The sequence below is a fragment of the Gracilinanus agilis genome, chromosome 4, assembly GCF_016433145.1.
Source record: "Gracilinanus agilis isolate LMUSP501 chromosome 4, AgileGrace, whole genome shotgun sequence".
NCBI classification, from domain to species: domain Eukaryota; kingdom Metazoa; phylum Chordata; class Mammalia; order Didelphimorphia; family Didelphidae; genus Gracilinanus; species Gracilinanus agilis.
Window position 1 is genome coordinate 371,899,165 of NC_058133.1, and position 14,167 is coordinate 371,913,331.

A 14,167-nucleotide genomic window follows, 5' to 3' on the forward strand; every position below is an offset into this window, starting at 1 on the left:
TTCTCTCCTTTTAAACTGATAGAGATTTTAAAATCTCCTGGCCAAAATTCTCTAAGTACATGTAGTAAGTCACAATGGGAAGTCAAAACTAACCATCCTCCATCCTCCTCATTGATACATGTTGAAAACTCCAAAAGTGACTCTTGAGCAATTGAGCAGTAAGTGAGTTCTTCCTCATGTAGATCTGGGATTTCAATGGAAGAGGGACTTTCTGGTAAGAAAATTTCCTTTAATGATGTAGATGACAACTCAGATTTAAGAGAGCTGCCTGTGAGGTCTTGAACACAGGTGGGTCATCCTGATTCCAAGGCCCACTCTCTATTACACCAAGCTGTTTTCTTGCCTGTCCTTTCTTCCTTTTTGGTCTAGATTTCATTGGTATAGGGAACTCCCCATATAAAGGACTTTCCTCTACCAGTGTAGTTCAGAAATTGCCTGTCAGGTCATAATGTTAGAGATTTGTCTGAAACGTGGAGAGATTTATCCAGAGAATACCTGTGAATTCACACCTATCAAATTCTCTTTATTTCTGCAGGAGCAGCAGAAAGTTCTTAGACTCATGTGGGGTTGAGGTGAGAAGGGTCCCTGAACTTCCAGGCTCTACCTCAACCCACTGTCCAGAACTAGAAACAAACTGGTAAAGCACTACACATACTGCTGTAAGTAGCATGGAACATGAGACATTTCTCCTTGATGGAAGGTCTGCATGTCCCTCTCTTCTATTCTTTAACCTTCATCTGGTAATGATCTGTGCTTGTATGGCTGTATTCAAGTGAAATATACTGTAATCATGTATAATTATTCTGATAAAGTTTCTTAAAATTAATTTTAATTGCTATAACATACAAATATTTTAAAATTAAGGAGTATGTATACAAATATATATAGGATTATCTTTGTTCTTCTTCAGTTACTTCTGACTCTTTGTGACTCCTTTTGGGATTTTCTTGGCAAAACTACTGGATTGCTTTTCTATTTCCTTCTCCAGCTCATTTTACAGATGAGGAAACTGAGGCCAAGAAAGTTAAGTGATTTGCCCAGGGTCATACAGCTAGTAAGTATCTGAGGGGCCATTTGAAATCAAGTCTTCCTCTCTTCAGGCCTGGCATCTATCCAGTGCACCACCTAGCTGCCCCATGCAGGATGATAATCTAGATGAAAAATACCTAGCATGGCCTTCCCTTCATCTTCCAATTCAAATCGGAGTGTCTGAAGTTCCTGTTCCATTTCTATCCTGAAACCCTCCATGGACATTCTATGGGCATCTTTTAAAGACTGAAGCTCAGCTGAATGTTTCTGCTGTAACTGATTTTCAAGTGCCTAGAATACCAAGAACAAGAAGAAATAATCAACTTTTATTATGTTTGAATGAAACAAATTAAATAGTAAGGACCCCCCCCCAAATAAATGAGGAATGCATTACCAAAAATAGCTTCATATTAACTAAGTCCTTTTCTTTTGCATGCCCAGACCAGTGATTTCATAGGTTTAAGAAGGTCAGAGTAAGGAAACTCTCTGCATATGCAGATCTATAACTGTTCTCTCACATGTAGCATTAGATAGTTGCCTAAAGCTGGATGGGTAAATGGTTGGTCCAAGGCCACAAAGCCAGGGGGTATCAGAGACAGAACTTGAATTCAGGTCTTCCTGACTTCTAATTCTCTACTCTACATCACTGTGGTGGTCTCTTCAAATCTACAAATAATAGTAAACGTCTCTTCTAGCTATGAATTATAGCAAATGTCAAACCTTTCTAGAATTCTAGAAGTGGACAAAATTGTATCTTATAGGCCATAACCTTTGCTCAAAAGGCATATTATTAAAGAACAAAGTCATATTATTTGAACCAAAGGATTTTCCTTTGTTTTCTGTATATTTTTTCACCAGAGTCAAAAATGAGCTTCTAACCACCAAATACAATGGTTTCTTCTTCCTTAACTCTTCTTCAGTATGTAATAGGTAACCACTATTTACTAGCCTTTCCCTCTTGGCTCCCATATTTTACCATCTCATCATTTTCCTCCTACTTTTCTGATGTTAATTTTTCTATCTCCTTTGCTGGCCTCCTTAACCATTTTCTTCTAAATGTGAACGGTCTCAAGGTTTTGTATTCAGACTTTTTTCCCCTTTTGCTTGTTCTCTTTCTAGGTGATTCTATTAACTTCTAATAATTTCCTCCATAAAGATGATTTTTCAAATTTATATTTTTACTACTAACCTGTTGCTAGGCTTTGGGTAACCACTCTCCTTCCATTGTAACAGTGGGAGAGTGGTTAAAAGAGAGACAGATGCTAAGAATCACACTTTTCAGAACACTGATAAATACTAACTTAATTGGAGAGCTCCTCAATTAGAGATGTTTGCAAACCACTGGAATAACATATTACTAGACAAAATAAACTATATTAAATTGATATTGTTGTTAAACATAGTTAGAAGACAAAGGAAAGATTTGAAGTGTCCTTTCCTCCTTCTGTGTATTGAATCCCCAAAGATTCTTTATAGGCTATTTCCCATGGAGAACATTCCCCAAATCCATTATCATTCCTCCACTTCAAGACTGCAGTTTAATTGCACATCTTTTCTACATTTTCCCCACATTAGTCTGATCTATACTTTCTAGATTATCAATCAAGAGTCTTTTTTATATTTTGGACTCAGTCAAGACAAATTCATTTTGCTCAAATTGAGAGGCTTGGAAGAAAAAGCAGAATGCTTTGTCACACATACATGGAATAAACAAGCAAAAAACAATACAAATAGATGCTCTCAGCTAGTGTATATACAGTGGTTCAGATCTCTTGATAGCAAGCTGGGGTCATATGTTAATACGTTTCATTTCAAAGCCTTCTCTGCTGGCTATTTCCTTTACCTTGCATTTTTCAAATTCTAATTTGTTTTGGGTATGTGCCTTATCTCTCTTTTGGAGCTCCAAAACTGAGGCAGATGCTGTTTGTTTTATTTTTGTATTTTGAGAACTTTACACATGCTTTATAGAAATTAATAAAAGTTCAAAGAAACGGAATTGAATGGAATATAAGTTTTCTACAAGTCAGTTGCAAGTCTCTGTCATAGTGAGATAAGATTTCTAGATTAAATGCTTTTCTGAAGCCTGAATTTTCATTCTCACTAAATGAATAGATGTATTAAGGTAACTTAATCACATCTCTCTCTCTCCCCCCTCCCCCCCTTTACCTTTCATCTTAGAATCAATGTTGATCAATATTGTGTATTGGTTCCAAGGCAGAAGAGAGGTAAGGGCTAGACAATGGGGGTTAAAACACTTGCCCAGGGTCATACAGCTAGGAAGTCTCTGGGGCCAAATCTGAACATTGTTCTCAATCCACTGAGCCACCCAAATGCCCCCAATCACATCTCTCTTAACTTTAGTCAACTAGGAATCAAAAGATCTTGGACTCTCCTAAGAGTTAAATTAAATACCCATTTCGCCTGGAAAAAACATGGGCTTGCCTACACCATCATTATAGAACATCTTAGAGACTGCTTAGCAGATTATTAGAGGCAATATAAAATGTTGAAGTATTTTGCCCTCCAGTTTCTCTTTATTTTCTTTTCATTGTGAGTTGCATAGGTAAAGGGAAAAGAGGGAAAAAATTGTTTGGTCAAGCACATTTTGCTTTGATATGCTCTGCCTTATGAAAGCATAAGTGATAAAAGGTTATCAGTGGATGATAATATTAAATACCTATGGCTGTGTCTCTATTGGACAAGATGGACTGAATGGAACATTTAGTTAGATTTATTCACTATCACTATATCAAAAGCCACATAGTATAATCTAGAAATAATCATTCCTAATGGTAGCATGGAATTAAATAGGGAGCTTGAAGACATTTTGGGGGGTTTCTAGTTCAATTGATTGCAATTGTATCTACCAGACCTATATGGGTCAATAAACACAAACTTCTGTTTAGGAACTCACATCTTAAAAAGATAGGGGTGTTGTAAATATGTGAATCAAATAAAATGGAGTCAGGTTGGCTTTTTTGGGGGGGTCTCTAGAGAATAAGTTTTGAAAGGCTAATGATAATTAGATCAGCCGGAAGGATTTTCAAAATATGCCATTTTCCACAGTTATCGTCATTAATATAGACTAATTATACCTTTTGTTCTTGTTCTTTTGTTTCTTCCATATTTTGAAAAGCAAGGACATGTGCTTCTTTTAAGGATTTGTGTCTTTGTTGGTGTTGTTCTTCTAACTCTTCAAGTTCTTGTGTAAGACGCTGTCGCTCTTGTGTAAACTGGGCTTGTAGTTGCTGCAAAGAAGTCTGAGACTGGGAGAGCTGCATTTCCAAATTCTGTTTCAGCAAGGAAATCTATGCCACAGAAGGGTAGATGATTAAATATAAATACAAAGCAAATTTTATGAACTGTTAATCTAAGGGAAGAAATCTTTCAATGATAATTAATATTAATAAAAACTTTCTTAGAAAATTTTCACTTATAAAATTTTTACCATATAACATTGAAACATGTGTTTAATAATTCTTCATATCACTTTTCACAAGTTGTCCTTGAAACTAGACTGAAATTTACTGTATATAACGTTTCTAGAACTTCCTGGGAATAATGCAATCCATATGCAGAAACACAATAGTATATTCTTAATTGCAATAAAAGTCAAATTTGTAACATGAAACAAGGCTGGAATGTAATTATACATACACACAGAAATATTTGTAATTATACAATTACATTGTAAATGTATTTATGTTAGTTGAGTCTATCTCGAGAGGACAGTATCAAAAGGCCAATTTGCTTTTGCAAGCTTTCTTTTAAATCTATTCTATAAAATTTTCCTCTAACATTAGGGGAGATATTTGTTATTTCATTATTTAATATCCTTATTTGATTTTTCTTTCTTAAAATGGTTACCAAAAAGGATCTTAATTTTTAAAGTTGTACCTAGGCCATCTAGCCATAAAAATCATCTGACTTTACCTTTATGCCATTGCCAATATTCAGGTGCTTTCTTTTCAACCTAAGAAAATGATTTACTAAATATTTTTGAAGATGGGTAATATGACTACCAATATAATTTTATATTATACCTGACAGTTTTAATACACACAAAACCATATGATTTTTGTTGTTCTTGTTCTAAGTATGAAGGATAAATGTATGTGTGTGTTGTATATGCTCAGACACACATGAAGCTACTTAATTTTGTTTAATGTTCTATTTAATTTCTGTCCTGATGGTTACTGTCCCTTTAAACTTTATACTAACCAAATTCCAAAAAAATCTGTTGCTAAGTGTAGTGGAGGAATAGCAGTTAATAAGGGGCTGGGAAATCAGTAACTAAAAATACTACATGCAAATCAGGCTAGACAGATTTTCCTGACAATGAGAAAAAGGATTTTAGAGCAAATAAATTCCTCCTTCTAACTGGTGGAAAATGAACATAGGATTTCATGTTCTCAGAAGCAAAATGAAGACTACATCATGATTCTTATAAGGAAAGATAAATGAGAAACTGAGTAAGATGGGTTGAAGAATTACCTAAGCAGCAGCAGGGTAGAAAAAAGTCTGGGTACACAATTTGGAAGCAGCTATTTCTCTTTTTACCAATAACATAATTTAAAAAAAAAAAAAAAAAAAAGGACTCCCTCTTGCTAGAGAAAATAGTAAGCCTAGGAATTGAGGATAAAGCTCCTGCGTTGTATTTTCATAATCTAAGTTAAGTTTCAAGGGCATTGCAAAGATTAATGTAGGTTGTTATGAAATCAGTTAAGAATCACTGAGTTATGAAATATATGTTCATAAATTGACAATAGAAATAAAAATCTTTGAAATGTTATTTTAATAAATTGCTCTTTAGTAGTATCATTTTTAAATTATTTAATGCATATAGTTATTTTAAAGTTGTATTTTTGTATAAAACTTGAAGTTTTTCAAACTCACATTTCTATAGCTGGAGGCAAAATAAGCTAAAGAAAGAACCAGCCTCACATAGACTATGCACAGCCACAATCTAAATTTTAAGTGGCAATTCCTAAGTGGCAAATCAACCTCTTAAATAATAACAACTGCAAATCTAAGTCCCCTAGAGGAAACAATGAGGGTCATCTCTGGGGGTACAGAACCGGAGGTCAATTATGTTGTGTGGCCCTTACTCCCCACCCACAACACTTAGACAGGTGAAATCAGGCTGAAACATACATTAAGGACAATTATAAGTTGGGAGAAAAGAAGTCAGAAAAGGACAACATGCAGCCTGAGGGGTGTGTGTAAGTAAGGGCTGAGGGGTGTGTATGTATATGAGTCACCTCCTTCTCCCCAGCTGGCTGCCTTCATGAGTCAATGCCCAGCCAACTGGTTCCTGCAGCAGGATAGGTCCCCGAAAAGCATGGGGCCCAGGCGCTCACCCTGATTCACTGTATCCTAGGGGTTGCTCTGGTGACAGCTTTGTCACAACATGTATGGAGGGTTCTGGGAAGAAGAGGAAATTGACATTTTCTAAATGAAAGACCTTATAAACCAATAATTTCATTTTTAAGCTTGTAAGACAGTACAAATAGGAAAGAATACTTGATAGTGTCCTCTGAGTATGTACTTATATTTGTAGCCACAGAAAATTAATCAATTAACTATGATGTGCCTGTGCTGTTGTGCATTAACTTAAAGGCTCACAGCACCAAACTCCTCCAAAATTATCAAATAAAAAAATTATATTATAGTATTATTATGACTGACATTTTCAGCATATAAAAAAGGAAATCGCTGAGGAAATATTGCTTTTAGATTGATTACAAAGGAAAAACTATAGTAACATTAACTAAATGTCTTTTACATAAAAATATCTAAATGTTATGTTAAACATATTTTCCTGCAATGGGAGAACTTAAAGAGTAATTTTATAAATTTTTTTACAGACAGATAATATCAGTTCTCATATAAATTTGCATTCTAAATTGTACCAGCATAAAAACAAGTCAGTGCATGTTTTGCAACATAACTGTTATCTAACTTAGAAACCATTCCAAAATAATCCAATTTTCCTTCAAATATTTCTCAGGATATTTGGATAAAACTCTGGATTCATTTTAAAGACAACTCTACTCAAAGAACTTTTATCATGCAATTTAGCATTCAAATTTAGTGACTATTTCTCTTTCTAGAAATGAATTAGTTGGATGGCATAAAATTGCCAGGCCATATTTAGCATGAAAATTATATGGCATTTAAATAACAAAAATGAGAAAAGCAATGCAAAATGAACTGGTGTTTTATAACAGCTGAATTTGATATATGCTGTGGAAACACAATACAGTAAAACCTCATTAATTTGAAACACAAAGGACAATAAAGTGATTTTGAATTGAATAAGTTTGGATACATTTTTTGTTATGTAATAATATGGCATGTAAGTTTACTGAAACAGCAGTTTTTTAAAAAAATTAAACTATTTTAAATGTGCTGATAGAAACAAAATGAGGTTATACAGTATGTAAAGAGCTATAGTTCCATCCACACTGATTACGATTCTCAAATACTCTGACAATATTTTAAATATTTTAATTTTTTTAGTTCTTATTTTATCAATCCTCAATGGTCTCCAATTTGGCTAATTTGATCATTAAATACTTGAGTTTCACCTTACCCTAAGTTCTCATTATATTAATTTCTCTTATCTAAATTATGTAATAAATTCTTAGGTAAATAGACAGACACACAATTCTGCACATGATTTTCTTAAAAATTTTCTGTGCCCAACTGCACTAATAAAAATTACAAGTTTCAGATCTATATCCAATGGAATAATGTGGTCTGATAAACTTTATTGCTTTATGTCTTTATAAGGTTGCTTTTTTGAAAAATTTTCACATAGAAAAAGTTTTGAAATTGAAATTTGAAGTTGAAATTATTTAAAGAAAATCTTTGCTTAATCACTACCAACCAGTTTTCTGAAGGGTTCTGTGAGAGATAGACCCCCCAGTCATAGGCTTCATAGACTCAGATTAGAAGTTGTTCATCTGAAGCACTTAACATGACAGGACATTAAAATAGAACATATAGCATTATGCACAGTACCTGAAACATTAGCTTTCAATGCTATCACCATGTAATCCAGAATTTTCAAGATATTTTAAAATCTCTATCATTCAAAAAATGCTAGAATATGGAGTGAGATTAAACACTAAAAGACTGTAAAAATCACTAGGTTTTTGAGTACAGGATACTACTTATGAGAAAAGCATGAATTACTCCATAAATCCTAACTCCTTGAATTCATGCTTTTATGATACCTTGTTGGCAAAAAAGGTAGACGGGTTTATAGTTATCCCTGAAAGAAATCTCTGAAGCTACTTTAGCCCTGTTCTCCCTCCTTTGGAGATGAGGAAATTGAGGCTCAAGGGATTCAAGTGTCTTAACTTCATCAGAGGTGGGATTTAAACTTGGGTCCTCTGACTCCAGAACTAGAGCATCAGTTCTGGTAGTTTTTACCAAACAGGAAGGTATCAGATATGAGAGCTGGGTCATGAACTGTGTGTCTCTAGTTAGATTATCATTCTGGCAAGATGATACATTTTTTCAGCTAGAGAAACTCTCAAAGATCAGTTAAAGAAGGCTTGTGATCTGGAGGGAGCACCCATACTGATGAAATTATGAGTTTCAAAGTATCCTAGTGTGTCCTCACTTTATTTGTTAGTTAAAAGAAAGAGAATAAAGAGAGTATCAATTAGGTCTACAGTGAGGATGTAGGTAGTTATTTTAATTAATTTCCTATGCAGTTTAAAGAACCATATATATCTAAGTCATTTCTAAAATTGTGTAAAAGCCTAAAAAGTAACAAAGTAATATGTGTGTGTAAAGCAATGATTATAAGAGCAAAGAAAAGGCAGGTGTAATTAGACTACTATAGCAGCAGTTTAAAGCAAATTCTTACCAAATGCTTAAGTTTTTGCCACCTTTCCTCGTCATACTTGAAAAAAGGACTGGTGGTAGGAATTAAATACAATTAGAGGGTCTTAAAGTACTGTAACACATGGGTTATGAGACTGGTGAAAAATCACTATAGAATTCTTATGATGTTGGGTTTAGAATCTGAATACTTTCCAGGAGAAATATAATTGTGGGAAGAGAAATTCCAGAAAAGATAATGGGCTCAGTCACTTAAATAGACTAGAGATCCTATTTTAGAAAAAAAGTATATTGATATGTGATATTGTTTACTTCTGGCTATAGACCTATATCTTGGGTTCTGAGCGTCCTGTGTTTCAATAAGTGGGGAAAAATATGGATTAATGTGAAAATAGTTAAGCTAAAAGTTAATTTCTAAATAGTCCTAATAGACTCAAGAGTAATACGTTGCTCTCAAAAGGGAAGAATTTCTAACAAAGTCTCAAAGAATAATACCATATTCATTATATGGCACCTCTAAGTTTAGAAAGTAAATATTATGCTTTATCCTAGATACTATTTTTTGACTCTATTTTAAAAAAATCCTCAACTTCTGTCAGAATCGATACAAAAGTATCAGTTCTAAGGCAGAAGAGCATTAAGGACCAGGCAATTGGGGTCAAGTAACTTGCCCAAATAGGAAGTGTCAGAGACCAAATTTGAACCCAGGATGTCCTGTCTCTAGGCTTGGCTATTTATTCATTAAACCACCTAGCTGCCCTTGATATTAGGTTTTAAGTATTCTTAAGGAAGAGATTCAGATTTTGCCTCTGTGGGCTTGATATAGATAGAACTTGGATGCCATAAGGAAATCTCAAGTATAAATTTCTTCTTTGGTAGAGTACAAAGAAATTAGGGAGGTGGAAGTAAATAGTTGTACTTCAGTAATAAGTTAAAATGTCAAAGTATACAAAAACTCTGAGTTTTAATTTCTCCAGGATGTCAGGGAAAACACTTCAAGTTTTCTTTTTGTCATAAAACGATCTTAGAGAGGATAATGCTAAGTAGTTGGTATAAAATTTATTTTTGTTTTTAGAAAGTAAAAAATGAAATTACACATTTATAAATAATATATTACTTTGCTACTTTGATTTTTATATCCTTGGGGACATATAAAGTAAAAATAGTCACTATAAATCCTTAAAATAACAAAAAAAATCTCATCCCACATTTATTTGTGCCTATAACTTTTAAATTTCTACAATATTTTATGGACAAATGTAAATATAAATTTTCCAAAATGTCAAAACTGTTTAGCTGTACCTTTTAAGTCCTGAAAATTAATAAGAGAATGCTTTAATAAAATGAATTAAGAGTCTGAAAAACAAGTCGATTTTTTTAGTGTTTAGGTCTGTTGGAATTCATTGCCAATTTTATTAGTAAGCTGCCTTGTTAGTGACTTTTGTTTAAAGCACTACTTTCATTCAGAGTATCAAAGAAAGGCATCATGAGTTTTTATGCTTCAGAACAGTACTATAAAAAGCTTGCTTCAATTTCACATAAAAATGCCGATTATTATTATGATATAGTGTTATGCCAGATGTAAGCACATATACAAATGAATGGATGCCGTACAAAAGCTTTTATTATTAACTCATTTGAACACATCCTTTTAATGACTCTGCCAACATGTATTTTGCTATCAACAGGCTGAAGCTTTAAAGCAATGATGTCACTTATGCAAAACTGAGAAGTGCAGCATGCCCTTGTGAACAAACTGTAAGTGCAGCTCACTTACATTGTTGATAGATTTATGCAAAGCTTCACCCAGACAGTGCCTCTATGAAAAGATCACAGGAATAAAGGGAAACATTCAGAAATCAACTAAGTAAAAGAAAAAGGGACAAAAGGGAGAGTAAAACACAGAACGTTAATTATACTGAGGAAAAAATAAGTTGAAAACTTCTGAGAAAGAAATTAGATAAATGAAAATTGGTTAAGACAATTTAAAATTTTAGCAGCCTTTGAAGAGTGCTGGACTTGTTAATCAGCATTAGACTTACCCACGCAAAACACTCAGCTTTTGTGCACACCCATCAGTTCTCAGCATAAAGAAGTTTGCTCATCATGGTTACTGAAGGTCTCAAAAGTAAATGTTCATTGGAAATTTTAAAAATTTAACAACAATCTAGACATAATGGTTTTGTGGGTGACGGGAAGAAAAGATGTAAAAATATTCATTATCTGGACATGTTTTGAGAAGCTCCATCAAAATTTCTGAATCATATAACACTGACAAAGAATTAGAAAGGGACAAAATCACAAGGGAAAAAATGCAATTTTATTATGAACTGCCTTTCCCATCTTACAAAACAAAAATTTCAGCAGAATATTATGTTTAAATATGAAATTTCCTTCAAAGTGGGTTTACTTAGAAGCACTCAACAAATTTTTCATATTGCTTTGATTTTCTGCTAACTTGAAAGAAAAAGAATGTGTTCATTTTCTGTACTAAAAACTGAAAACAACGATAAGCTTGTGTCACAAATTGAAATCTTTGGAACATTGTGAATTCTATGTTCTGTTGACCTCTCCAACTCAAAATGTCCAGAATTTTCCCCAATTAAATAATTCCCTCTTCTCAACTTGCCTATTACTATCAAGGACACCAGTGAGCCAGATTCAAAACCTCAGCATTGTTTTCAATTCTTCACAGTTACTCATATCACCTATCTTTTGTTACCAAATCTTGTTTCTTCTTTCACAACATCTCTCCTATATACTCCTCCTCTATTCCTAGAGCCATGACCTTGATTCTTGCCCTCAGTTTTCACTGGGACTCCTATAACACCTTCTAGACTGACTTTAGGGTTCTGCTCACTTCATGCATGCCCCAAGGTGGCTTTTCTAAAGAACAGCTCTGGACAAAGTTACCCTCATGCTCAAGAAGCTACAGTGGCTCCCTACTCCCTTCAGGATCAAAGAGAGATTCTACTGTCTAATATCTAAAGTTCTTCATACTCTGCCCTTCCCTATTTTTACAGTCCCTTTACAATTTATTCTCCCCTTTATGCTCTATGTTCTAGTATCACTGATCTCCTTGTAGTTCCTTAAACATGCAATTCTGTATTCTGAGTCTCCTGTGCTTTTGTATTCTCTGTCTCTCATGTTTGGAATTCTCTACTTTGTCACTTTCTCCCTTAGTTTCTTGTCCTATCTGTCCTAAGAGGCCTTTTCTACTCCCCCCAACATGCTAATTCCTTCTACCTTTAGAGTCTCTTCCATTTACTCTCTGTATACTTTGTATTTACCGAGTTATTTTCATGTTGCCTTTCTGTGTACTCTCTCCCCACAAAATGTGTTTCTTGAGAATAGGAACTGATTGCTTTTCTTTGAATCCCCAGTGTTTAGCACAGTATCTGCAACACAATTAACACTTTAATAATGCTTTTTAACTAGAGCCAGTTGCTAGTGGCTTCCCTGCATTTCCCCCATATTCCTTTGCATTTCCTTTGTATATATTTTAAATTTATTTACATGTATACATGCTGTTTTACCCCCAACTGTACATAAGCTATTTTGAGGACTGGGACTATTTTTTCTCTGTATGCTTAGTGCCCAGAATATTGTACTCTCAATAAATGCTTGGTCAATGAGTGAATAATATAAAACAATTGATTAATATCTTTAGTTTCCTTATATAAATACCATTTAATATTTACTAAAATCCATTGCTTTTTGACAATACTATGTTTGTTTCTCATAGTAAATATTAAATATTTATGTTTTGAAATCCTTCTTAATACATACTAAATCTTTGACATATTTTTTGTGTCTCTGGTGAAATCTATTATTTCACTTTTAAGACTAGTTTCTCTTCTCTCTAAGATAACTGCCAGAGTCCTTACTCCTAACTTTCCATTATACCCAATACATCATCTTCATCCTAAAATGAAGAATCTAGAAGACATCACTGGATTCCAAGGTAGATGCCATTTTATAACTGAAATTATGGATTTAAAAGTAGTATATCCAATGGCCTATTTACAGTTCCTTATGTATATATAATATTCCATCTCCCACTTCTGTATTGTTGCCATGGCTGTTGTCCCCCATACCTGGAATATACTTTCTTCTCATATCCACCTCTCAGAATCCCACATTTCCTTCTATCCTCAGGCTCAAGGACCTGTTTTAGCATGAAGCCTTTCCTGACATTACTCCTTCCCATACAAGGTCATGCCCCACAAAATTATTTTGCAATATCTATATCTGTATAAGTTGTTTCTCCTCATAGAATATAAGCATTTTGAGGCTGGGCACTATTTTATTTTTGTATCCTCAGTGCCTAGTACATGGTGGACACTTAATAAATGTTTGCTGATTGATAGATCAATTCTTTGGACCTTAATTTCTTCGAAAGAATTACTATGCACAAAAATATTATTAGCAAGAGCCAATTTAAAATGAGCTAAACTAGCGAAGTTAGTGTGATGACACATTACATAAGAAAACTTTCCAAATCTATCCTTTAACAGAAACTTTTATGCAACTAAGACATTTGACTTCAAATTTTTAGTCTTTATCTATTAGAAATAAATTTCTGTTTATGCATTATTTTACCTGACCTCAATTTTGTTTAGCCACAGACAAATTCAATTCTGAAACAAGAAGTATTTTTGGTAGAAATTCACAGAAAAGAAATAAATTTTAAAAATAAGTTGATAAAAATGAGTCATTTACAAATATCTAGAAAAATGAGAATACCATTTAAAAATAATGTATTTACATGGGGGCAGCTGGGTAGCTCACTGGATAGAGAGTCAGGCCTAGAGATGGAAGGTTCTGTGTTCAGATTTGGTCCCAGACACTTCCTAGTTGTGTGACCCTGAGTAAGTCACTTAATCCCCATTGTCTAGACCTTATCACTCTTCTGCTTTGGAACCAATACATGGTATTAATTCTAAGATGGAAGGTAAAGGTTAAAAAAATGTATTTACAATTTAATCCTTGCCTATTTTTTCCTCTTTTTTTTTCCTCGACATGTGATTTCATCAGTGAGTGTTAGAGAAATGCTTTTTAGCTCCTGAAAGGTTAAGTGATATGTCTAGCATCATAGAGCCAATATGTGAAAGAAATGGATTCCATGGATTCAAATCTGGCCTCAGATAATTTCTAGTTGTGTGATGTTGGGCAAGTCAACTTACTCCAACTGCCTAGCCCTTACCATTATTCTACCTTATAATCAGTACTTAGTCTAAAACAGATAATAAAGGTTAAAAGAAAAGAAAAGAAAAAAAGA

At 33.8% G+C, this 14,167-nt stretch overlaps 1 protein-coding gene across 1 annotated transcript in view; it reads right to left on the reverse strand.

Annotated features, from left to right (window-relative positions):
* The window catches only part of FAM184A (family with sequence similarity 184 member A), a 121,908-nt gene that overhangs the window by 22,472 nt on the left and 85,269 nt on the right, over positions 1 to 14,167 (reverse strand). The window contains exons 10-11 of the mRNA XM_044676848.1: positions 4,125 to 4,337; positions 1,167 to 1,320 (exon numbers count right to left, since the gene is read on the reverse strand). Coding sequence (XP_044532783.1) covers positions 1,167 to 1,320; positions 4,125 to 4,337 — 367 coding nt within the window. The remainder of the gene's footprint in view (positions 1 to 1,166; positions 1,321 to 4,124; positions 4,338 to 14,167) is intronic.